Genomic DNA, 24,542 nt, shown 5'->3' with positions numbered 1-24,542 from the left:
AATATTTAATTTCTATCACACCGTCTTGTCCATGAGGATAAGGTGAGAAACACTGCTAGATCTAGTTTTAGGAAAATCCGCCTACTTATTCAGATGCTCATCTCCAGAAATCTGGCCCCTAGCTCAGTTTTTAGTTTGGGGTTTTTCCAGTCATAGCAATTCATGAAGACTTAAGTCATGACCTGAGTTAATGAAAGGAACATCACCAATGAAAAGTGTGGTTCCTTGTATGAGGATTTTAAAATCATAGATTTTGACTTGGAAGGGGCCCTAGAGGACATTAAGTTCAATCCCTATATTTGAACCAACTGAGTCACAAAGCCATGGAATGATTTGCTCAGCTACTAAGATTCAACTTCAGATCTATCTGATTCCAATTTCATTATTATATCCACTACAGCAACTAGCATCCCTAGACCTGGAACTGAAAGGGAACTTAGTAGCCATGTCATCCATTCTTTCATTTTACAGAGGAGGAAACTGAGACCCAAAAAAGTCACAGAGCCATAAATCTTGAGCTTGAATAAGTGCACCTTATAGTTCTCTAGATTGATTGAGTGAAGGATTCTTCACTTTACAAGGGAAGAAACTGAAGGCCTGTGGGGATGTGGTTAAATTAGTCACCTAAGCTCACACAGAAAATAAGCATAAGTGAAACAATAACAATTAATAGCACCAGGTGAAATTTATATAACACTTTAACGTTTTCAAAGCACATTACCCTATCTTGTTTGAATCGTAGTAGGTCAATGAAGTGGGTCAATGCAGGAGGTTCTACAGCTATTATAATTCTTATTTTACAGACAAGGACAGGAAATACTGGGGAATCATTAGTGTTTCCAAAGCCAAAAAGTGTCAGAGGTAACATTTTAACCTACACCATTTTCTTTCTATCCTGAGTCAAAGTTCATTATCCTGTCATCTGATAATCAATAGCCCACCCTATAACAGTTGACCATAAGGCATAGGATCTCCCTCAACCTAAAAAATGACTACCCTTAACAAGAGAACAGTACCCAGTCTCTTAATTACGAAGGGCCCACTAGTTATTCCCGTTTGTCCCAAATTCTGACAAAATAGATTCTTGAGCAGAAATACAAATGTTGTTCAACAGTTCTGTTCAGTGTGCAAGAGAGTGAGACGGAAACATCTTGTTGCAGTAATTAAAGGCAGGCAAGTTGTTCTCAGCAGGCCTGGTCGGTCTGGTGTTCTGCTCATGCAAAGTTGGGGGAGGATGTTATTGATTACCTCCTTAATGGGATCCATTTTGGTTCTTCATTAAAAAAGAATTAACTGGATTTTCCTTGGAGAGGAAAAAGAGGAAACCTAAGCAATGCCCCAAGAGAAAATAGCAAGTAAAGTCAAGCATCTCCATGAGCTGATTTTTCTACACAGCCTCAAGGGAGCTCTCAGTGGCTTTAGAAGGAGCCCGTGCTTTGATGGATGGATGGAATCTTCGGCAAGAAAGAAGTACATTAGATGATCCAGATGAGAGCTGGGCTGTTGAATGTTAGAATGGTGGGCTATTATTGCCATGGTTATTACAGTTATTATCAATATTGCTAGGGTTGTCACTTCCCCTGATGCTCTTATCCAATGCCTCAACATGGCATGACATTTGCCTGTAGCTTTCAGAAAAGCACAGAATCTGAAAGTTGGAAGAGACTTCAGGGGCTATGTATTCCAACCTGGAACTAAAGGAGCACCCTAAATCCACCTCCCTTAGCATAAGATACACCCAGCCTTCAATGTGTCCATTGAGGAGAAACTCATTATCTCCCAAGAAAGGCCATTCCACTTTTGGATAGTTTTCGACGTTATGAAGTTTTTCCTGTCATCAGACTTCACATTTTCTCCCTGAAAATTCTAACCATTGTTCACGGTTTTGATCTCTGGGGCCAAGCAGAAAAAAGGCTAACTTTCTTCTATGTAGCAGCCTTTCAAAGACTTGACAAGAGCTATTGTGGGTATTCAAAACCTTAACTTTTCCAAGCGAACCATCAGTTGGTCAGCATATTGCATAATATTGAGTTCCTTTATCATTCTGATTGCTCTCTTGAGCCAACAAATCAATGTTCTCCATAAAAGAGGATTCCCCAGAATTAAATACAATAATTTAGATGTGGTTATAACTAGGAAGCGGCTCTTATACCTCTTCCCAAGCTGAAAAGGCTTTGAATACATGCCTCGTGATAGATTCTGTATCTGTCTTGCTGAGCCTTAGAGAGGTTCCTCGTCACCCCCAGCGGGATGAAGTCCCTGGCCATGGTGTCTTTCAAAGACCATCTCCTCATGTGTAGAATGGCTCCCATTCCCAGTGGAAAGAGAAAATCATCACATTGATGAAATCCCGGAAATTATTATTCTTGTCATCACTTTATATTTCTATAGCTTCATATTTTGCAAATGTATTATCATATACATCATTTTAGTTGTGTAGTTCACATATTTGTAGAGATGAATCATGTATATATACACACATCAATCTCTGTCTTTCCAAATCTACTGTCTCTGTTCTCAAGTCCCATTAGGTCCAACATTCTATGTTCGAAGATCTCTCATTTCCCCTTTCCCTTATTCTTTCACTCTTTGTTCTAAAACCCCTTCCAACTTAACAACTCTGGTCTTCTAAAAGTAAAAGTTCTATATTCTATAATTCCATATTCTAACATATAATATAATTTGATATGTAATATATATTCTATATTGTTTTATTGTTGATTGTTGAACAATATTTGTATTTCTGCTCAAGAATATATTTTATATTCTTCCATTTTAATATTTTTTGTTCTAAGAGTCCTCATAGTTCTGACTTTCCATGCCCTAAGAACTTTCCCAGTCCTGACATTTTACGTTCTACCATCATTACCATTTCTGTACTAAATTCCCTCTTAGTGCTGATATTCTATTTTAAGGCTCCTCTCAGCCCTAACATTCCATGTTCTAAAGCCCATCCCAGCTCTAACATTTCCTCTTCTAAGGTCCTTTCCAGCTCTGACGTTCTCTGTTCTAACCCACTTCTCTCCCTGCTCTGACATTTTCAGTTCTAAGTCTCCTCTCAGCTCTGGAATTCTCCGTTCTAAAGCCTTTCTCAGCTATGGAAAGCACGGTCATAGGAGATGGGGCAAGGCAAGCCAGTCTAGGCAATTTGCCTATACTGGTGAGTTAATTACTTTGGTCTTTTCTCATTTCAAGGAAGATCGAGTTAATTCTTTTAAAAAGAGAAATATAAATGTATGATGTTAAGTGAGTAATCAATAATCTTCAAAATTTCACAGCAAGAGAATAGAAGGCTGCCCAGGCATGCTGAGAGCAACTTTCCCTGCTTAATTATGGCAACAAGATGCTGCAGTTTCACTCTTGCATACATACAGGGAAATTTACTCAAAGCACAATTACAATCACTGAACAATACAAGTCACTGCTAGAGGCTGACCATAAATTGCCAGGATGCAATACCGAGGCAAGGGGGACAATTTGATGTTATGGGAAGGGCACTGGATTTATGATTCATATCACATAGATATGAACACTTCCACCTACTACCTACATGGCCTTGGACAAACTAATGCTCTCAGTTTCCTTATCTTTAAAATGGGAAGGTAATAACCATTGAGGAATACATGAATAAATTATGGTATATGAATATAATGGAATATCGTGGCAACGTAAGAAATAGTGACTATGAAAAATTCAGAGAAGCATGGGAGGACTTGAACAGAAGTAGCATAAAGCAAATAGAATCAGGAAACAAAATAGGCAAAGAAGGACCATAATAGCATAAATGAAAGGACCCACAATAACAACAAATGCCATACACTATGTGAGTATATTAACCAAGAGAAGGGAAGAGGAAAAGGGATTTTATTTCCTTTGAAGATATAGGATTCTATGGGCATGGATTTTTAGATTCAGATGAGTTGCCAGTTTTGATGAACTGACCTATTTTCTTTATTCCTCATTATAAGGGAAGTTTTAATCCACAGAGGGAAAGGAAGAGAAATATTTAGAAATTGTGGTGATGAAAATACAAAATATAATTCTAAATTTAAAATAAAAAAAGAAATAAGAAGGTCATGGGGTGGGGAAAAATAATTGTACTACCTCCCTCCCGTGGTTGTTATAAGGATCAAATGAGATAATGAATAGAAAGGCCTCTTTACAAAGAATCTGGAGAAAACTTAACAAATGAGCTCATGAATCTTCTCCTATGTTCTGCCACATAGATAACAATGTTTTTATTCTTTTCTCATTTTGAATTTAAAATTAAAATTTAATTTAATTTAAAATAAATTTTAAAAATTTATCAAAACCCCCCCAAAATCAAAAAAGTTCTCCACAAACATGAATGATTATTTTAGAAGGGGTTCGGGGACCTGTTAAGTTCCATGATGAATGATAATCACTAGTTTAAGAAAGCTCTCGCACCTTGATGATAATAGTTTGTCCAATAGTTGGGTTCCTTGGTGAGGAGGTTCACCTTCCACCTGTTCAGATCACGGCCCCTCCGTAGCTGAGTTTAAAACTCTCTTGAGCTGTTGTGGCCATCGATTCCATCACCCCTATTTTTAGAACGAACACGGCAAGGAACCTTTCTGAATTAGTTCATCCTGTCCCCAAGTTAAATAACAAATTATTCTTCATTGTAATGGTATTCGAAGTCTTTCTATCTTTATAGGACATGCTAGAGTTAGGGTTTCCCTGGCATAGCTTTTTGGAATGATGGATCACCTTCACACTACAAAGAAGCGTCAGACGAGAACTTGGACAGTAATTATAATGTTAAAATACTGGGCTCCTCTGGTCAAATTCAAGGGTGAAATATAGGTTTTTCATGCTAATTGCATATACTTATTGATGCTAACTGAAGTCAGCAAGCATGTATTAAGCACTTATTGTATGCTAAGCAATGTGTTGAATGCTGGGAAGATAACAAAAGGCAAAAACTAACTACCTAACCTCAAGAAGCTCACATTTTAATATGTGAGAAATATTGTAGAAACATTCTATTTATGGGATAACTTGGAATTGCAGAAGGAAGGGACCAGATTTTTCATCTTTTTATCAAGAAGATAGTATTATATTTCATCAACCTCCCACTCTTTTTGCCTGGTCCCTTTCTTTCCTGTCCCCATCTCATAAATATTCTTTATCTTTTCCATAAAACCCTTGCTTACTGGTGACTAGGACAGCAAACATTTTTTGAGGATCAGATGGAGTTGGAAGCCAAGATCTCGGCTCCCGATTCCTAATTGTGGTTGCATTCTCCTCCCTATTTAGAGAAAATGGATCAGATCTGTGTAACTAATTCAGGGCCAACCAGTCTGGAAAGGACCATGAAGAGTCTGGAAACAGAACAGGGTGATTTATGACTAATTTGTGGAATAAATAAAAATGATGTGATAAGATTAATTAGCACAATTTCCATTTAGTTCAACTGGGGATAAATGGCAAGTTATAACGGAGATTAAACCCTCTCATACTCACCCAGATTGTTGTAGCGGAAAACTCAATCCATTGTAGATATGGGGGCATTTGTGCCTCATTCTTCAAATTTTACTGTGATCCTAAGAAATGGGTGCAGATCACCTTTTTGTAGTCAAAGCCTCATTTCCCCATGGTTTACAACAGTTATTTCTATGTTACTTTTACATCAATCACAACTACCCTTTTGTTGGCTGGGGCTTTGACCTTTTGCTATGGCACCTTTTTTTCTTCCTTTATTCCTTACTCCTACAATAGGACTGAATCCTATTGTGAACTAGACTGAATCCTTTTGTGAAATGAAGGATTTTGGATTTTGGATTTTATTTTTTAAATGTTAATAAAGCTTTTTATTTACAAAACATGCATGGGTAATTGCGAAGAATCTTTTAGCCAAAATATGTTTCCTTTTTAAGCCAAAAGGACTTAGAGTACTGATACTTATTGGAAGTCATATGTTTTCCATTCTCCATATACTCCATATACTCAACCCTGAATCATATTGATGATGTGAAAATAGGAGATAGCAGAACATACAGCAAAGAACATTCAACTGGATATCAAGAAACCTAGATTCTAGACTTTGTTTTGCCACTACTTGCCTGAGTGATTCGGGGCAAGCTCCTTTCCTTCTCTCTGTGCACTCTGTACCATCATTGTATTTTTTATTATTATTATTTTTCTTTTTTTCCCATCATTTTATCGAGGACTAATTCAGTGCTGCTACTTATAATTTTAGCAAATTGTAGGATTCTGGGCAAATGTGTTCCCTTTTCCAAGTTCCAGTTTCCTCATCTAGGAGGATGAGAAGGGTTGGGATTAGACCAGGTCATCTTGAAGAGCTATTTCTGCTCTGAGACTTATGATATTGTCACCCAAAGTTCAAAGATACCTTAGATGAAAGCTTAATCTGGGAGTGTGTGATATCTTCTCCCATCAACAGATGTCAAGATCTGCCCCTTGTCCCTTGATTTTCTATTTCAGGAAGGTTATGTCGCTTAATATTTCCTTACTGTACCTCAGCTATGGGTTCATTAAATGGTCATACTCTTAAGATTGACTTCTGATCCCAACTAGAAGTATCTAAAAGGCTTTCTGGATGAGGCAATAGCTGTGTACTTTTCACCCTCCTTTTATTTTCCCTCTCTTCCCCTATCTTCCCCTATTCTTTCTTCTTTCTCATATTTCCCCTTTTCTTCCTTCCTTTTCCCTCCCTTCCCCTCTCCTCTCTTCCCCTCCCCTTACCTTTCTTTCCCTCCCTTCTCCTGTCCTCTTCTTCTCTCCCTCTCCTCCTCTCTACTCTACCTTTTCTCCTCTCCCCTCCTTTTGTTTCCCCTTCTCTTCTCCTCCCTCTCCACTTCCCCTATGTCTCCTTTTATCTTCCCTCCTTTCCTTCCCCTCTACTTTTTTATTCAAACCTGAGTTTGACCTTTGTGTCTATATTCACCGGCTCCTACTGGTCTATATTGTTTTTATTAATTCTGGATCCCTTGCCCTTAGTAACTGATTCCCAGCTTTCTGTAGGCCTCCTCCATGTGTTTATCACTTCCTTCTCTGTCCTGGCCTCCTGCCCTATTTCTTAGATTTGCCACCAGCCGGACTCAGGCAGGGCATCAAGGAAGCTCAAGAAGGGTACCTGGCTCGTCATCTCTGGCTTGGCGCTCAGCCCATCCAGATCCTCCTTGGGTCTATCTTGCTTCTTTTGATTTGGGCCATCTGGTAAGATGGCAGCATTCCCACTTGCAAGATGGCCCGTGGAGGTCTCCAAGCTGCATAGGCCAAGATGACAGGGAAGGAGCCAGAGATGACTTGGATTCATCTTTTTATAGAAAACCTTATCCTGTGGGGGTGAATCCCACTTATTTATATAGCTTAAATACCTGATTTATTTAATGGATGCCCTTAAAGAGTGTCATATAAATACAGGGCCACGGAGGTAGTAATAGAGTAGATAAAGGCAGGATGCAGCTGGAATTAGCAAGACTTGAATTCAAATCTGACCTCAGATAGTTGCCATCTGTGTAACTATATTAAAGCTAACCTTTGTGTGCCTCCACTTTTTCATCTGTAAAATGTGGGTAATAATAGTACCACCCTCCTAGGATTGTTGTAAGTATAAAATGAGTTAATATTTATAAAGTGCTATATAAATGCTAATTAGCATTACTAATAATGCTTCTGTTTTCCTGACTCTTGGGGGGAAAATCAGAGAATATTTGAATTAGAAGAGACATTTTAGTTCCTGTGAATGGATTTTATTGAGCACCATGTAATCCTGGGAAAGTTCAAAACTAAAAGAGACCCTGGAGGATTTCTGGTCCAGACCTGAAAGAGAATCCTTTCCATGACATAAACGTTAAAAATGACTGACATTCATCTAGGGGTTATAGTGATTTTTAAAGTGATTCAAAGTGACTGACACACTAATTCACGTGACCTTTGTGGCAACAATGTGAAGTTAGTCTTATAGACAAAATATGGGCCCATTTTAAAGATGAAAATTGAGACTCGAAGAGTTAGCAGTTAGTTGGTCAATGGACACAATGATATTAAAAGTCAGTGGTGGGATTTGTTTCTTTTTCCAGATTCAACGGGAAAACAAACAAAACAAGGAGCAAGAGCAAAGAGAAAGAGCTCTAAGGCCTTGTTACATGGAGGAAAAAGCATTTTTGGATTTGAGTTCCAATTCTGACTCCGCTGCTTATCAATTAACAGCAGTTAATAAGTATATAGTGTTTCACAGTTTGCAAAGTCATTTTAAAATATTATCTTATTCACGCTCAGGGAGGTAGATGCTCTTATTATTATAGATAAAAAAACTGAGGCAGAAACAGTTAGGTGACTTGCCTAGAGTCACGAAATTAGTAAGATTCTGAGACAAGATTTGAATTCAGGGCTTTTGGATGCCACATCCAAGATTCTCTCTACTGCACCACCTACTGCTTTTAACTTACTACATGTGTGACTTTTGGAAAGTCCCTGCATCCAAGAGTGTTCTGGTAAGTATTTAACAATCAGCTCTCTGAGAAAAAATAGTTTGCATGACACACTTTTAAGTTTAATCTGTATTTCTCCCATCACTTTCTTAGGTCTAGGCAATCAATAAGATGATAAATCAAGCCCTGATTTTAGCATTTGCCAATTTCCAAGGAGTATATGTTCAGACTGAAAATTCAGCAATCCATTGGAAGTTCGAGCTGGCTCCAGCATACTCCAGTTTCTGGTACTTAGTTTCCTCATCTGTGAATCAAGGAGGTTGGGATGGATAATTAATCAATTCCAATCAAATGTGATCAATTAATCAAAGTGATTAATCGATGATCCATCATCAATAAACAAGCATTTATTAAATGTTGACTTTTTTCTAGGGAACCCGAGAGAATTAGACAGTCTCTGATGCTTACATTCTGTGATCCCTCCATTAAGCTGGCTGGCAAGCACTCAACCAAATTTTGTTTACAAACTTCTAACAAGAAGGGGCCTCACTTCCTACCTCTTCAGGCAACATATTCCACTTCCCACTGTTGGAAATTGGAGAAACCATCTTCCCAAAAGGAAGTGACTTCCTTCTCTGTGACATAAATGAACTTCTTTGGCAATCTGGCAAAGCTGATGGACTCCATCTCAGAGTCATGTTTTTAAATGCGTAAAATAAAACAGGATTACAAATGAAGCCAATCTCATTGAAATATAATTAACTATCATCTTATCTTATCTTACCCATCTGATTCAGTGAATAGAGAACACCGGCCCTGATATTAGGCAAACTTGAGTTCAAATCTGGACTCACACATTTAATTGTTGTGGGATCCTGGGCAAGTCACTTAACTCTCATTTATAAAAAGAGCTGGTGATGGCAAACTACTCCAGTATCTCTGCCGAGAAAACCCCAAATAAGATCATGGAGAATCAAAAATGACTGAAATGATACAACAACATTGATCTATCTATCCTTCCATATATCTATCTCTCCTATTTATTTATCTTTCTATCCTCCCATCTCTCTATCCATATATCTCTCTATCTATTCATCTATCTCTCCTATTCATCTATCTATCCATCCATCCATCATCTATATATTTATCCTTCTATCCTCCCCTCTATCTATCCATCTATCATCTATCCATTCATCTATCATATATCTCTCCTTCTATTCATCTATCTCCTTCCATCATCTATATATTTATCCTTCTGTCCTATCTCTCTATCTATCTATCATCTATCATCTGTCTATCTATCCATCTAAAGTTCACTGACTCCAAGTTAAGAAGCCCTGGTCAAATCTCCCACCTTACACAGAGAAAACTGAGGCTCATAGAGAAGTAAACAAAAAGCAGAAGATGAAACATCAGGTAATCTAACACTCCACTCTAGAGCAAGGGCTCTATGACATCACCTTCCTTCTCATATCCATGTATGGTCTCAACCATCTGTACTACATCTCTGGGGAGGAAAGAAAGGAGCAAGCTTTTTGAAACCTACACAGAACTGACCCGTTGTCTTTGGGAAAGGCTTTGAATTATGAGGTGACCCCATCGATGATGATGATGATGATAACTATCATTTATATGATGGTTTAATATTTTCTAAGCAGTTTATAGAGATGAACTCATTTGAGCCTTACAATACTGAGAGGTAACGTGCTATTATTATTCCCATTTTACAATGAAGGAAACTAAAAGAGACTGAGCAATGACTTGCTTAGGGTTATACAGTTAGCAAGAATCTGAAGGTACGTTTGAACAAATGACTTCCTGTGTCACCTAATTTCCCAGAAAAGTGACCTGCTTAATTAAGCAACTGATAGTTGCTATGGTGGGTAGAGTACTGGACTTGGAATAAGGAAAAATCATCTTCATGAATTCAAATCTGGTCTCAGATTTTATTAACTGTGTGACCCTGAACAAGTCATTTAACCCCATTTGCCTCAGTTTCCTCATCTGTAAAATGAGCTGAGGAAGAAAGTGGCAGATCACTCTGGTATCTTTGCTAAGAAAACTCCAAAAATGGGGTCACAAAGGGTTGGACACAAATGAAGTGACTCAACAACAATTAACAAAGGTTGAGGTTAAAGACAGCTTAGTGGTTAGAAAGAAACTGTTGGGAGGGAGTTGGGGAAGAGTTTTCCCTACCCTCAATCGTTAACTGGAAGCTTACTGAAACACTGGTAGTTGGAGAGGAAAAAAATGGACAAGTACCAAATACAACTTATTTAATAGTGAGCGGTCAGCATTGCCTCTTAAAGGCCACGTGCCTTCTGGGAAAACCCAACTCAGTTTCATTTCCAAGCTCAATATCGCGCTCTCAAGATGCACGGTTCTACATGGCAGACTCTCCCACACAGTTGTCCAATGTCTACCTTTCCCATGGGCAATCTCAGTCAGCCTCAGTTATGCCTAGTACAATGGTCTAATTAAGAGAGTCAAAGACCCCTTTCACTCAGCTTCAAACCTCCTATAGGGTGTCAACCTTCTACCTTCTCCACAAGATAAGTGGCCATCTACTTGGTGATATTTGGTGCCTGAGATTGATCATAATAGCTAGACCTTTAAGGTTTACAAAGCATTAGCCCTATTATCTCATTTAATCCTCATAATAATCCTGTGAGAAAAGTGCTATTATTAGCCCCATTTTATAGCTGAGGAAAGTGAACTTGAGAGAAATTGACCTTCCCAGAGTCACACAGCTCAGTAACTGTCTGAGCAAGTAGCAGAGATGCGATTCCAAATCCTTCTGACTTAAGTCCAACACTAGCTACTGAGGGATCAAAGGCAACCTTAGAGATCAGCCAGGTCAATTGCCTCATTTTGTAGATATGTAAACTGAGCAACTGAGGAGATAAAATGACTTGCTCGTAAGATTAGGAATAATAATGATGGTGATGATAGCTAAAGTTTATATTGCACCTACTATGTGCCAGGCACTGTGCTAAGTGCTTTACAAATATTTCATTTGCTCTTCAAAATGACTCTGGGAAGCAGATACTATTATTATTCCCATTTTATAGATGAGCAAACTAAGCCAAATAGATATCAAGCAAATATAGGGCCCTGGGGGAAAGTGCACATTTTTATCTGTTAGATATGTAATAAAAAATTTTTAAAAATCTATGCTACCTTCTCCTTTCCCATTCTAATCCCCATTTTCTCTTTCATGGGGGCCATTTGGTTCCTGCCAAAAGATATTGCTCTCTCTCTCACCATCTTCCCCAAGATAATGCCTGAAATTTCCCTGTTCCCAGATCCCTTTGCACTAAGTCTTGCTTTTTATCCATAGGGGTCATAAAATACAAATTTCCCTAAGATAGGTGGCTCTTGAAGGGACTAATAGTTCTGGAGTAAATGGAATCATACAATTGTGAGAATTTGGAATCAAGACACAGAATGTCAGATCTGGCCTGGGCTTCTTAGAATCTGGAGCCTAGAACATAGAATGTTCTCCAAGATCTTGGTATCCAGTCCCAGTCTCTTCCCTGCTGCCTATTGGATACTGGGACACTGACATCTCTCTCCTACAGTACTGCCTAAGTGATTTTCCTTAATTAAAAGTCTGACCATGTCACTCTTGTCAATCAACCCAGGAGCTAGTTCCCTTTGTCTCCTAGGATCAAATCCGTACTCTTCTAACTTTCAAAGCCTTTCGCCACCTGGTCTGAATCTAGCTTTGAAGCATGATTTTCTTTCCTTCCTTTATTCTGCAATCCCTCATTCATTAACACTCCATATTTCATCACTGTTCTCTATAGCTGGAATGGACTCTTCACTTTTATTTCACAAAATCCCTCTCTTTAAGACACAGCTCTAGCATCATCGCCTATATAGAGCCTTTTCCCATCTTCCAACTGTTACTGTCTTTTGTTGTTGTTAAGTCATTTCACACTCTTCCTGACCTCGTTTGGGGTTTTCTTGGCAAAAATATGGGAGCCATTTGTATTTCCCTTTCCAGATAAAGAATTAAGGCAAACAGGGAGAAGTGACTTGTCCAAGATCTCACAGCTAGTAAGTGACTAAGGCCTGATTTGAACTCATGAGTCTCCCTGACTCTAGACCCAGTGTTCTAGCCACTGTACCACCTAGCTGCCCTGCTATCTTATAAACCTTTTATTTACTTACATTTCTTAACTTTATTTTTACATACATATTTTTATACAAGTCCCTTGTATTAGAATGGAAGGTATATAGGTAGAGAGCAAGGATTGTTTCATTCTTCATATTTTTTTTTTTAAATTTTAAGAATCTTGCACAGTGCCTGGCATATAGCAGGTATATAATAAAGGCTTCTTATGTTATTAAAAAAATATTAGTGTTTCGGGGCAGCTAGATGGTGCTAGTGGATAGAGCACTAGCTCTGAATCAGGAAGACCTGAGTTCAAATCTGGCTTCAGACACTTAATGCTTCCTGGCTGTGTGACCCCAGACAAGTCACTTAACCCCAATTGCCTCAGCAAATATATATATATATATATAATATTTAAATTTATTTTTAAAGATAAATTAATTAAATTATTGATATATTAATAAATTAAAACACGGATATTTATATATACATATCTGTATATATACACATGTGTGTGTGTATGTGTGTGTGTGTGTGTGTGTGTGTTTGAAAGGAACTTAAGACCTAAAATGCCAGCATTCTTCAGAACTTTACAACTGGAATACTCTCCCTCATTTTGTCTGACTACTGACTTCCCTGACTTCCTTTAAATCCCAAATAAACTTCTGCCTTTTACTGAAAACCTTCCCCTGCCTCGATTAATCCTAGTATCTTTTTTGTAAAATGTTTCCTATTTATCCTAACTATAATTTATTATATATATGTGGATTATGTATGTATATATTTCATTATATGTTGTCTCCCCCATTAGATTGTAAATTTCTCGAGTTTAGGAACTATCTTTGGCCTCCTCTTCTATTGCCAGCCCCTAACAGCAGGCCTAGAATATAATAGGCACTTAACAAGTGTTTTTGCTTGATTGGTTGACCTTAACATCAGTGACTCCAAGAGGCAAAGCTTGATGGAGCTTCTTAGCATACAGACCAAAGCTTCTTAAACTGAGGGGTCATGATCCCATGTAGGGTCATGTAACTGGGGGCTGTGAGAGTATGCTTCATTATAGTAAGTGTTTTATTTATATATGTCTTTGATGTGCCTATGTACCCAGGGTCACATAAAAATTTCTCTGGTGAAAAAGGGTCACAAGTGGAAAAAGTTTACCACTAAACGGTGACCACTGTATGTCAAAGCTAAAGAGAGCCTTAGAACATAGTGGGGAGGGACTTCAAAATAGAATTGTCAGAACCGTTAAAAGTCCATCCAGGTCAACCCTGTGACTTTGTAGATGAAGACACAGAATAAAAATAACCTGTTTGGGATAACATATAGCATTAATGTTATAGTTGGAACTTAACCCCAAGTCACATGATTCTGAGGCAGGAGATCTTGCCCCTATGGCATTAATTTTCCGAGGACATCATCAGAACATTGGCAAGAGGATGGAGAGCAAACATTGAAAGAGCAAAGTAGTTTCCATCCTTTATGGAATAGGGAAGGAATCTGGAGAAAATGAAGCTAATAGTATTCTAGTTGTGAAAGCAGGGCACTTGATTCTCAAAGGAAGGTAAGCAACCAGCTTGAGAACTCCAGAAGCTGTCCAAAAAATTGTAGTCTCAGTTAGAAGAGGCTCAAAGAACATGTAGTCTAGTCCTTCTACAATAGAGGTAACATAAGGCACATCCAGTACATTCCCTCCCCATACACCCAGTGACAAGGAACTCACTACCTACCCAAGCATTATTATCTCTTCCATTGTTGCATTGTTTGTCATTAGTCATTTGTCTCTTCACTGAGGTAAAATCAGCATTTCTGTCATTCTCTCATTGGTCCTAGTTCTTATTCAAGATCCAAGAAGAATCAGTGTAGTTGAGAGTGAGGGGGAGAAGACTAATGACTAACACAATTATACATTAGTCATTGTTAAGATTTCTGGCCAGGGCATTTGAGGGATGCTGCCACACTTTGGAATATCCAAACTCCAGTTGGTAAGATCCCATTCCTACTTACTCCAATAACGTAGGAAGGAATAGGGGAGTAGAGACAGGAAGTAGAACTGGAAGGGACCATTGAGGTCATTTAATCTAAGTCCTTTTATTTTGCATGTGAAGAAAACCAGACCCAAAGACCAAGGTCTCACAGGTAATATGTGAAAAAATAAAGAATTGAATCCAGCATGCTTTCTGCCGCATCCCACTTAGCATCCATCTCAGGATTCAGGAGTAGCGCCTATCTTAAGAGCAACAGCCCAAACTTTACATCCTCAGTCTGCTGCCTGGGACCTTCTCCTTGCAATGAATCAGTGGAGAGGAAAAGAGAAAGGGATGTGTTTAATGTCCCTGCATCTTCTGTGACTGGCTAGTTGATTTGCCAATCAAACATCTGACCCACCAATGACACTATGCCAGTTAAGTAACCATTACACCATGTCATGCAAATTATAAGCTTTCTCACACTGCTGTATATTTGGGGGAAGCTTGCTTCTGCATGTCCTACAAGTCTGCCTGGAGCTCTGGTCGCACAAATTCCTACACCTGTATGCTTAGGCGGTCCATCCCTTGAGCTAGATGAGTATATGTAGGAGAAACTCAAACAAAGGACCAGTGTGAGCCTTTCTTTTTCAAGGACAGTCTCTTAATTTCCTGGCTGCCAAGGGAAATGCAGCCACTTAGCTATAGGGAAAGACTGTGATGTGCTGGGAAAGCCCAGCCTTGCTGCAGTCCTGACTTCAGAAGGTTTGGGGTTGGGAGATTTTCTCTCTCCTGGGTTTCCTAAGATTGGCAGTTTACTTATTGCAAGGGCACACTTTGGCCTTTCTGTATGAAGGGGAAGAGGGATGTGTTTCAGTCTCTGATAACAGAAGGCTGTGCATAAGTGCATCCGAATCCCAGAAACTTAAAATGCCAAAGTTGGAATGGATATTCAAAGAACATCAGAACTGAGAATGTTCTTGGAACAAAGGATGTTAGAATAGGGAACGTCAGAGCTGGGATGGCTTTAGATCAAAGGTCTAAATTTTTAAGGTCTAAATCCCAGATTTAGGTCTGGGAGGGGACTTAGAACAGAAAATATCAGAGCTGACAGGAGACTTAGAACAGGGCATATTGGGGAAAGAAAGGGCCTTAGAACAGGGGATATCAGAACTGGAAGAAGTTTTAGAACAAGGCATGTCAAAAAGAAAGGAAGACAAAAATATAAGAGTATAAGAACCAAAAGGAACCTGGGAATGCAGAATATCAGAGCTGGAGAAAACTTTAGAACAAAGAGGTTGGAGGGCCCCTAGAACAGAATTCTACAAGTTTAGCCATTTCACTTTAGAGGAAGAAACTAAAGCTCATAGAGGCAATACAATGGGCATCCAGTGAGCAGTAAAATCAGGTCTCTTGGCTCTTAGGCCATTGTTTCTCAATCCCATAGCTTTCTTTTGTACCAGTGCAGACTCAGGGAGCATCATGGGATACATAAAATATGGGTATCTAGATTTTTAGATCAAAACCTTGGGTTTGAAGGCAAACTTGGAGTCCAACTAGTCCAATCTCTTTATTTTCCAAATAAGGAAACTGAGGCAAACAGAAATTAAATAACTTGTTCAGGACCACACAGCTAGTTAAGTATTCAAAGTGACATATGAATCAAAGTTTTCTTAACTCTCAGTCTAAAACCCAAAGTGCAGATACAGTCCCAGATACCCTTATTCTGGTGTTAGGATTCACAAGAACTATCCCAGTGGATTTTGGCTTCAGTACAAAGAAAAGAAACATGTGTTTTATGTAAGGAAATTGGACCTGAAGTTTGGTTCTTGCACTTACTGAATGATCCAGAGGAAGGCACTTTCCTTCTCTGAGCCTCAGTTTGCTAATCTATGAAACAGAGGTCTTAGATTTAAAGATGGAAGAAACCTTGGAATCTTGTCCAAATCGGAAGCTAAGAGATTCAAATGCCTTGCCCAAAGTCACACAGGTTTTTATTGTTTTGTCATTTTTCAGTCACGTCGACTCTTCATGACCCCATTAGGAGTTCTCTTGACAGAGATACTGGAGTGGTTCTTTCTGCAGCTCATTTTACAGATGAGGAAACTGAGGCAAACAGCTTAAGTGACTTGCCCGGGATCACACAGCTAGTGTCTGAAGCCAGATTTGAGCTCAGAAACATGAGTCTTCCTGATTCCAGACTCAATGCTCTATGCCCTATGGCACCATCTAGTTACTTATAACAAACAGCTAGGAAGTGGTAAAGTCCAATTTGAATCTGAATCTGAATCTTGGATCCTCTGTATAACACAGTGGATATTAATGCCTGTGTTTGTGATCTCCAAAAGTTGTTATGGGATGAGGGCAGTGGTGAGAAAGGTGGGAGACGCCTTGTCAATATTAATCATGACATTAATCAGTCTGAGTGATTATTTCTCACTTAGACTCTGGCAGATCCCCCTGAATTTTCTTCCTATTTTCTCCACCATCTACACCTTTAGCCATCATTTACATACATACAGTACACAATGTTTGCAGGAACTCAGTCACCAAGAGGCAGGTGCCCACTGCAGACAAATAAAGTGGTGTTTACCAGAACCACAGACCGCCTGGGGCCCAGGAGCTCAGCTATGGAGCTCTTTCAATCCTCATTCCCAGAGCACAGGAGGCTTTCTGCGGTCTCATCACAACCTCTAGTGGACAGTGGTCTACATCACCCTCTATGACAAATGTTCTGATAGTTTTCCATCTTCCTCATTTTGAGCTTAAGGGATCCAAGGCAGAAAACTGAGGGCCCAGTGCACTTCCCTGACCAAAATCAGACAAGTTCTATGAGCCCCTCCTTCTATTTAGACTCCCACCTCTTTCCATTCCTTTGGATATGTCACTTTGAGTGTATCGTGTTGGTGAATAATAATAATCACTACTGTATATTACATTTGTAAAGCAGAACAAACCCTCCCTCATCTCAATCAAAAACTACTTATCAGATGCCTACTATGTGCCAAGAACGGTGCTAAATGATGGGAATACAAAGAAAGGCAAAAGATAGTCTCAGACTTAAAGAGTTTACAGTCTAATATGGGATTATTATCTAATTGAATAATAATAATAATAATGAGAGTTGGCATTTATCTAATGCTTTAAGGATTAAATTTTTGCAGCCCTTTAAGATCATATTTCCATCTATGATAAAAGAGAGTAGAGATTATTTTTCCCACTTTACAAAAGAGAAAACAGTCTGAGCTATGGGAAGTTCGTGTAATAAGGTAGTGGATTTTTAGTGGAAGACTGAAGGCAGATGCTCAGAAGTGTCAGAAATTTTAAATGACTCATTTAGGGTTACACAATTAGTAAATGTCAGAGGCAGTATATGAACCTGGCTTTGAGGATCCTGTCTACCAAACTACCAGCTTTAATACTATAATCACTCATATTTATAAAGAACTTTGGGGAACTGGAGAAAACTATTAAATTAATTAATTTAAAAAGAATTTTGGAATATTTTGATAAATGATCTTTGATTCCCATAAGAGTCTTTTGATATAGATGGTATTAAACTACCCATTTTACTCATGAGGAAACTGAGACTGAGAGAGGTTTGATTCTACGTCTGGTGTTTTTATCAATAGTCAATATGCACTTATGTTTCTTCTCCTCCTCCTCTCTATCTTGCTATATCCAGGACATTTCCTACTTTATGTGTATTTTTAAACAATATTTCTGGATTTTTATCCTTTTCTTCCAGGCAAGAACAATCTAGCTAGGAACCTCTTTCTATACTATGAGCCTGCTCTGTGTATTGCCTCCTTGCAAGGGTCCACAAGGATCCATATCTTCTTGGAGGCAAACTGAGACAAGGGATCTCTCAGTTTCTGAGGCTGAGCACCAAGGAACTGGATCATCGGTATTAACCGATGCCAAACTCTCGGCAGTCAAAGGCAAGCATGTGGGGTAATCCAGGCAACTCCCTCTCCTTCTCAAACCCCGTGACTTTGGCCCAGTTCACCCAGATAATTGTCACAGCCATCTGCTTCATTCTGGCAACAGGGGTCTGCTTTCTTTGTGTCAGTCCAACTCTCATGATGGGCTCTGACTGCCTGTTCCAAAGCATTCACTCACCTGAGGCCCCTAAGAAGTAAGCCAGAGCCAACCAGGCTCCTTTAATAGCTCATTCATGGCCTTTCACATCCAGTTCAGTGCATTAAACCACTGCATGCTGTGAAATGGTGAAAGGACAGAAGGACCTTTGTGCATTTATGCTGTCCCTGCTGTTAGAGAAATGCATTCTGGGAGAATCTTCCCTCATAGTCATTCCAATCACCATCCCACATCTCCTTTTTTCTCTTCTTCCTCCTTGACACAAAAAAGACCATCTTTATTCTTGTTCAACAATTCAACTCAACGAGCATTTATTAAGTACCTGCTGAGTTCGGAGAACTATACTAAGCATTTCGTGACCTGATTCTTGTCCTCATGGAACTTCATGTCTAATAGAAGATGATCATTCATAGGAAAACAACCATAATAAAAGCAGTAAGTACTAAGAGACATACAAAGTAAAGCCTGTGGGATATGAGGATAGATTTATGATTTGGGGCCAGGCTGGTTATAAGTGATGTCTCAAAAATATGTAGAACCTGAGTTGTCTTGAATATGAATATTTCTCATATGAATATGACACTGAAGATCATAGGACTTTAATATACTTGTAGCTAGAAGGAACATAGATCATATTCGTCCAACCCCTCCATTTTACAGAGGAGGAAACTGAGGTTCAGAGATGTTGTCACGAATCCAAAATCCCCAGCTAGTGAATTAGGAGAGTTAGGATCTGAATCTTGGTTTTCTGATCCCTACACCACATTGATCCTTCAGAGGGAACAAAAAACAATTTGAAATCAGAGCAGGGCTCTCTCTTAGTGGTTCACTTCATTTATGTATCTGAGGGTTGAGTGGGTCAGAATCTATCACATCTGTCTTCCTTCTGTACCAGCTTTCTCCAATCTATTATCCCCCTTAACTTGAGCACCCCCTAGTGGAGATCAGTACTGGGAAGTGGAAAATGCAAATGTCACTAAAAATAAGCTTTCCCCACTCCCCACCATGCAACTTGCAGGGATATATCTTGGAACACGATGTAGAGAACAAAGCACCCCAGCCTGATGAGATACATCATTTATTCCTGGAAGGGGGGAGGGAATGAATCATTTGACTTATTTGTGCCCAACTGAATCATCTGAACACCAGTAAGATTCCATCAGCCAAAAGGCAGAGATCTTCTTGGGGAAGTAACTATAAATGGGAATCCAAGGGACTCATAAAGAAACATAGAGTAAACACAAACTTGCAATGACTTTGCTTAAACATGTGGCCGCAAAATCTTAAGTTTGGATTTTATAGCACCAAAGGATTTAGAACCAGAAAGAACCTAAGAGGGCATCCCTTTCATTTTACAGAATGGGGAACTGAGGTCCAGAGAAAGAAAGGGATTTGTCCAAGGTCATACATGTAGTTGAGCTTGCATTTTAACTCAGAACAAAGAAAGAGCAAATTTCAGATTCACAAAGGAGTATTTCATTTAATAAAACCTCACCTTTATGGTACTATCTGCCTTCATTTTTCTACCATTTTGTTCCACAAGTCTTCCCATAAGATATACCACCACTGGCATGATATATTACCAAGAATGAGATTTTGCTTTTTCATGTCTTAAAATAAAATGGCATGTGGACAAAAGAGGAGTCACATGGAAGCAAGGACTTTTTAAGTACTACAAATTTCTCCAAAAGGGACTCCAGGATTTAAGCTTTATCCATCAGTGACTATTTCTAGATCAAGCATGAATGGATTTGGGATCTTTTATTAAAGAGACAGAAAAGTGAAAGATAGAAGAGAACTCACAAGAGACATTGGTCCTGGAAGGAACCTCAGAACACAGAATGGATACCGTCAGACCTGGAAGAAACTTCGGAACACAAAACGGGATAGTTGGGACACAAAACAGAGAATGCTGAAGCTCAGAAAGGAAGCTAGAACATAGGATATCAGATCCAGAAGGAACACTGGGCTAGATGAGGAAACTTGGGTCCAGAAAGGTCATGTTATATAATTCTCAAGGTCATGTCATAGCATTAAAGAATTGCTTCTTTATGCCTCTTAACATTAAAAACAGAAATTTAATATGAAGGTCAAAGGCAATGAAAGCCATTTTTGATGCTACCGTCTTAGCAGGAATTATATCTTGGCTATCTTCACTCACTCTCTTATGAGTCAATGTCTTGAAGTTAGAATAGCATGGGTTATTAATGGTAAGTATTACATCAGTTGACTTTAATTTGTTGCTGACCTAAAGTTAATTAAAAATACATGCCGGCTAGCCACGCAACATTGGGAAGCTGGACAAAATGGGAGACATCATGGGAAGAGTAGGGATCTGGAGTGGAAAGAACATTGAACTTGGAGTCAGGAGTCTTGTAATCCCTGACTCTGCCACCAGCTTGCTGTTTGCACTAAGGTAAATCACTTCACTTCTCTGGGACTCAGTTTCTTCATCTGTCAAAGGTAAAAACAACTCGCCATCAAAATTCCTGGCTTGATGCAAATTTTCATCATCTCATCTTTCAGTCCTGCCTTCTGTGAGAGGGGAGTCCAGTGAAGAACGGGGGAAGGGTCGATGGGCAGAGATAATGATGGCTCCAGGGCAGAGTGCGCTCTGGTTGATGACTTCTATGATCTTGGGACTCTACAGGGTGGATTCTCTTTATCCTATGAGTGCCCAGTTTCAAAAGGGGGTGGTCTGGTGGGCTAGAGAAAATTTCAAAGGCATTAAGCCTTTGTGGCGAAAGAGACAGCTAATTAGGACGGGGGCATGCTGTGGCAAGAAGGGATTTATTTAAATCAAGCAATTGTTTTGAGTGAGACTGTCCAAGCCTGGTGTAAATTGTGAATATGACTGGCTCATCAACCCCGGGGGCTTTAACGATATGCTTTGTTAAACAAAGGGTTATGCATTATTTTCTCTCTAGTCTGCACACGTAGTCATAGAGTCAACTGGATATAATAGCGCCTGTTGGATGCATTCAAAAGCCTGCTTTGGATGGAAAAATTAGACTTGAAGGAGAAAATGCAAGGCGCCCCCGCGTAGGGAGCTGTCCGCAGGCTCCGGTGCTGAACACGCAGGTGTGAAAGAACCCGGGCTCTGCCCAAAGAGAAAAGATGAGCCTCTTCAACACAGCCTGGGGTCAGAGTTAGCTCGGACGAGGAGCAAAACTAGACAAATGTTTGTCTCCAAGCCGTTTCTGTTTAGGATGCCCTCCCCCTCCCCGTAACCTGGGCCGCCCCAGCCCTGTTAGTTCTTTCAACATGAGGGGCGCTGTTCCCGGTATTGGGGAGTGTGTAGCTAGGGATCATTGAAAAAGAAATAATAATGGAGCCTCCTCAGAGTCCTTGAGTTCCAGATCCTTAACTCTGCGGGTCATCCCTGGCTGAGTTTAGGAATGTTCTCTCCCCCTCCCCCTCAAGTTTTCTGAAGAGACCATCCTAAGGACCTGTGGGGAAAAGAGAGTAGGGAAGAGGGTGGGGTCAGGGACTGGGAGCCGGGAGGGTTGGAAGGAGCCGCGCTCTCTTAAACCCTTCCATCTCCTCAGGAAAGCGCAGGGTCATGGAAAACAGTCTTGACTTTCTATTCAGCGCTCTAAGCTAGTGGTGCTTGGAGATCTCAGCCTGTGAGAAAGGAGGCGAGATGGAGTTCACTAGGGTTCTCTGATATGGGAGTTCTTTCAAGCTAGGAACCTGACTCCCTCTTTCCCCCTCCCCCTCCCCTAAAGTTCCCAGCTCACAGCAGCCCTTCCCCTCGGGAAGCTACGCCCTAGAAGTTGCTGGGAGGCCGTAAGCTGAGGTGTCCCCGCAGAGAGCTCGATTCCCCTGGGATGCAAGCGGGGACACAGATCTGAGCCCTCCCCCACGCCCAATCCGGGACATCCTCGTTGAAAACGCCTGGACGGGAGAACCAGTGGTCTCGGGGTAAACTCCTTGACCCTCTGTCACGGTTCCAGCACGTCCCGATGCCATCTACCCTTCCTCGATACCAGGCTCAGCCCTCCGCCCCGAGTCCGGTTTGCGCTTTCGTATCCCGGGGACCCCAGGTGGGGAGGTCGTTGTGGCCTGGAGTACGCGCATGGGTGTGTAGCGGAGGGGAGGGATCCCGAGAGCCCGGGACAGCCCTGACCCGGCAGGAGCCCGGGACCACCACGTCGATCGTCCTGGCTCTCCGTGGGGTCTGAGCGCAGGGAAACAGGGAATTCCCCTCTCGTCGCAGAGCCCTAGGTCGGGACTGACTCCCCAGCGCACCCCCACCCCGGCGTCTCGATGCCCGCCACTCTCCGTAACTTTGCCCGCCGCGCCCCCTCCACAGCCCCCTGCCACGGCACAGACTGGGGGAGGGGGGAGCTCTCTCCTACCTCCCAGCTGAGCCGCCTGGCTCCCCAGCAGAAGGACAAGCAGCAGCGCGAGCGGCAGGAGCCCCGCGGCTGGCGGCCGGGTCCCGGGCATCCTGGAGGAGACCGCCGTGGAGGTGGCGGCGGCTGCGAGGGCTCACCAGCCAAGCGAGTGGGAGCCCCACGGAGCGGGCTGACCAGAAGAAACAGAGAGGAGGAAGGAGACACTGGAGGGGGGAGGAGGAAGAGGAGGGAGGGAGGGCTGGGGCTCGGCCGGCTCCCTTGCTCTCGGGCTGAGGCTTTCGGAGGCTCCGGGTCGGTCCCGCGGCGCGCGTGGGGAGAGAGGGAGGGAAGTGAGGGGGAGGGGACGTCGGGCTGGGGGAGGGGCGAATTGGGGGGAGGGGGCGCCGGCCAGGGGAGCTCCGGCAGGCGTGCGGGAGGCGGACTGAGGCGCGCTCAACCCTGCAATCCCGGCGGCTGTTGTGGAGCGCCCAGCCAGCGAGCCAGCCAGAGAGAGAGCGAGGGAGCGAGCGCGGGCGGGCGGGCGGCAGAGTGAGGAGGGAGAGGGAGGAGGGGAGGGCCGGAGGGAGGGAGGGACGGGCGGAGGGAGGGAGCCAGTTAGAGGGAGCCGGGCTGGGGCTGAGGCTGTGCAAAACGGTGAGCAGGAAGGGAAGGAGGGAAAGGAAGGAAAGAAGGAGGGAGGGGAGTCCAGGGGGAGCGGGGGAAAGAGGTTCCTCGTGGCCGCCGGAGCGCGCCCTCCCCCAGCCTGTGCCTGGTCTCCCCCAGCCTTCCTCCTCTTTCTCGAGGCGCCCTCCACCTCCCCAGTCTCCCTCCCTCTCCCTCAGCCTCCCAGTAGGGAATCCCAGTTGGTGGCTCTCGCCCTCTCCTTTGACTTTCACCTTAAGGTTTCCCCTCGTTTCAAAGTTCACCCTGGGCTCCCCCTCTGCACATTCTCCTCTTCACCATCCTTCCTTTCAATTTCCACTCGCCCCTCCACCCAATAGAATCACGGGATCGGAACCACGGAGTTCCACCTGGTTTTACAAAGGAGACAATTGGTTCTAGAGAGTGCAGATGACTTGTGCAAGGTCACACGCCTTGGGCTTCCAGGCAAAGGCTTTTGACTCCAGATCCAGTGCCTATGACACTTGATCTTAAAAGGTCTCTCCCTCCTTAGCCTTTACTTCCCCATTTAAATCAAGTAGTCCTTTCTAATCAGGTTGGCACAATCCCCTCCCAGACTTCCTTTCACCCCAGCTCCCCAGCACACAGAGCCAGGGTGGAGCAAAGGACTTCGAGCTCCCATCCACATAAAACTAGAAAGGTTAAAGCCTTTAGCTTCCCCTGCCTGCTGGGAAAAGGCCTTGTTTTGAGTCACTAATGACTTATCCTCTGTCTCTGAGGAATGGAAAGGAATGGGATAAGGGAGACTCTGGGCTTTGAACCTGTCAGTCATTGGTCAAGCCTTCCCTCTGAATTGATGGAGTCTCTCCTATCCCTGGCTCTCCCCAGTTTAGAAGACCCCTCATTTGTTTGAATGTGTCTATACACAGGCCTCTTTAGCAGGCAGAATGAGCAGATGGAGAGCATTCTCACA

The 24,542-nt window shown here is 41.7% G+C and overlaps 1 protein-coding gene across 3 annotated transcripts in view; it reads right to left on the bottom strand.

Annotated features, from left to right (window-relative positions):
• Positions 1 to 24,277, bottom strand: part of SEZ6L (seizure related 6 homolog like) — a 259,733-nt gene extending 235,456 nt beyond the window's left edge. For 2 of the 3 annotated variants that reach the window (XM_051973022.1, XM_051973025.1), the window contains exon 1: positions 22,970 to 24,275. In XM_051973022.1, the coding sequence (XP_051828982.1) occupies positions 22,970 to 23,060 (91 nt within the window). In that variant the 5' untranslated portion in view covers positions 23,061 to 24,275. Of the gene's footprint in view, positions 1 to 22,969 lie in introns of all 3 variants that reach the window. The other variant, XM_051973023.1, reaches the window with a different exon arrangement.
• Between the last annotated feature and the right edge of the window lie 265 nt (positions 24,278 to 24,542).

The sequence above is a fragment of the Antechinus flavipes genome, chromosome 1 (genome assembly GCF_016432865.1).
Source record: "Antechinus flavipes isolate AdamAnt ecotype Samford, QLD, Australia chromosome 1, AdamAnt_v2, whole genome shotgun sequence".
Taxonomy (NCBI): Eukaryota; Metazoa; Chordata; class Mammalia; order Dasyuromorphia; family Dasyuridae; genus Antechinus; species Antechinus flavipes.
This window is presented reverse-complemented; position numbering and strand designations above follow the sequence as displayed.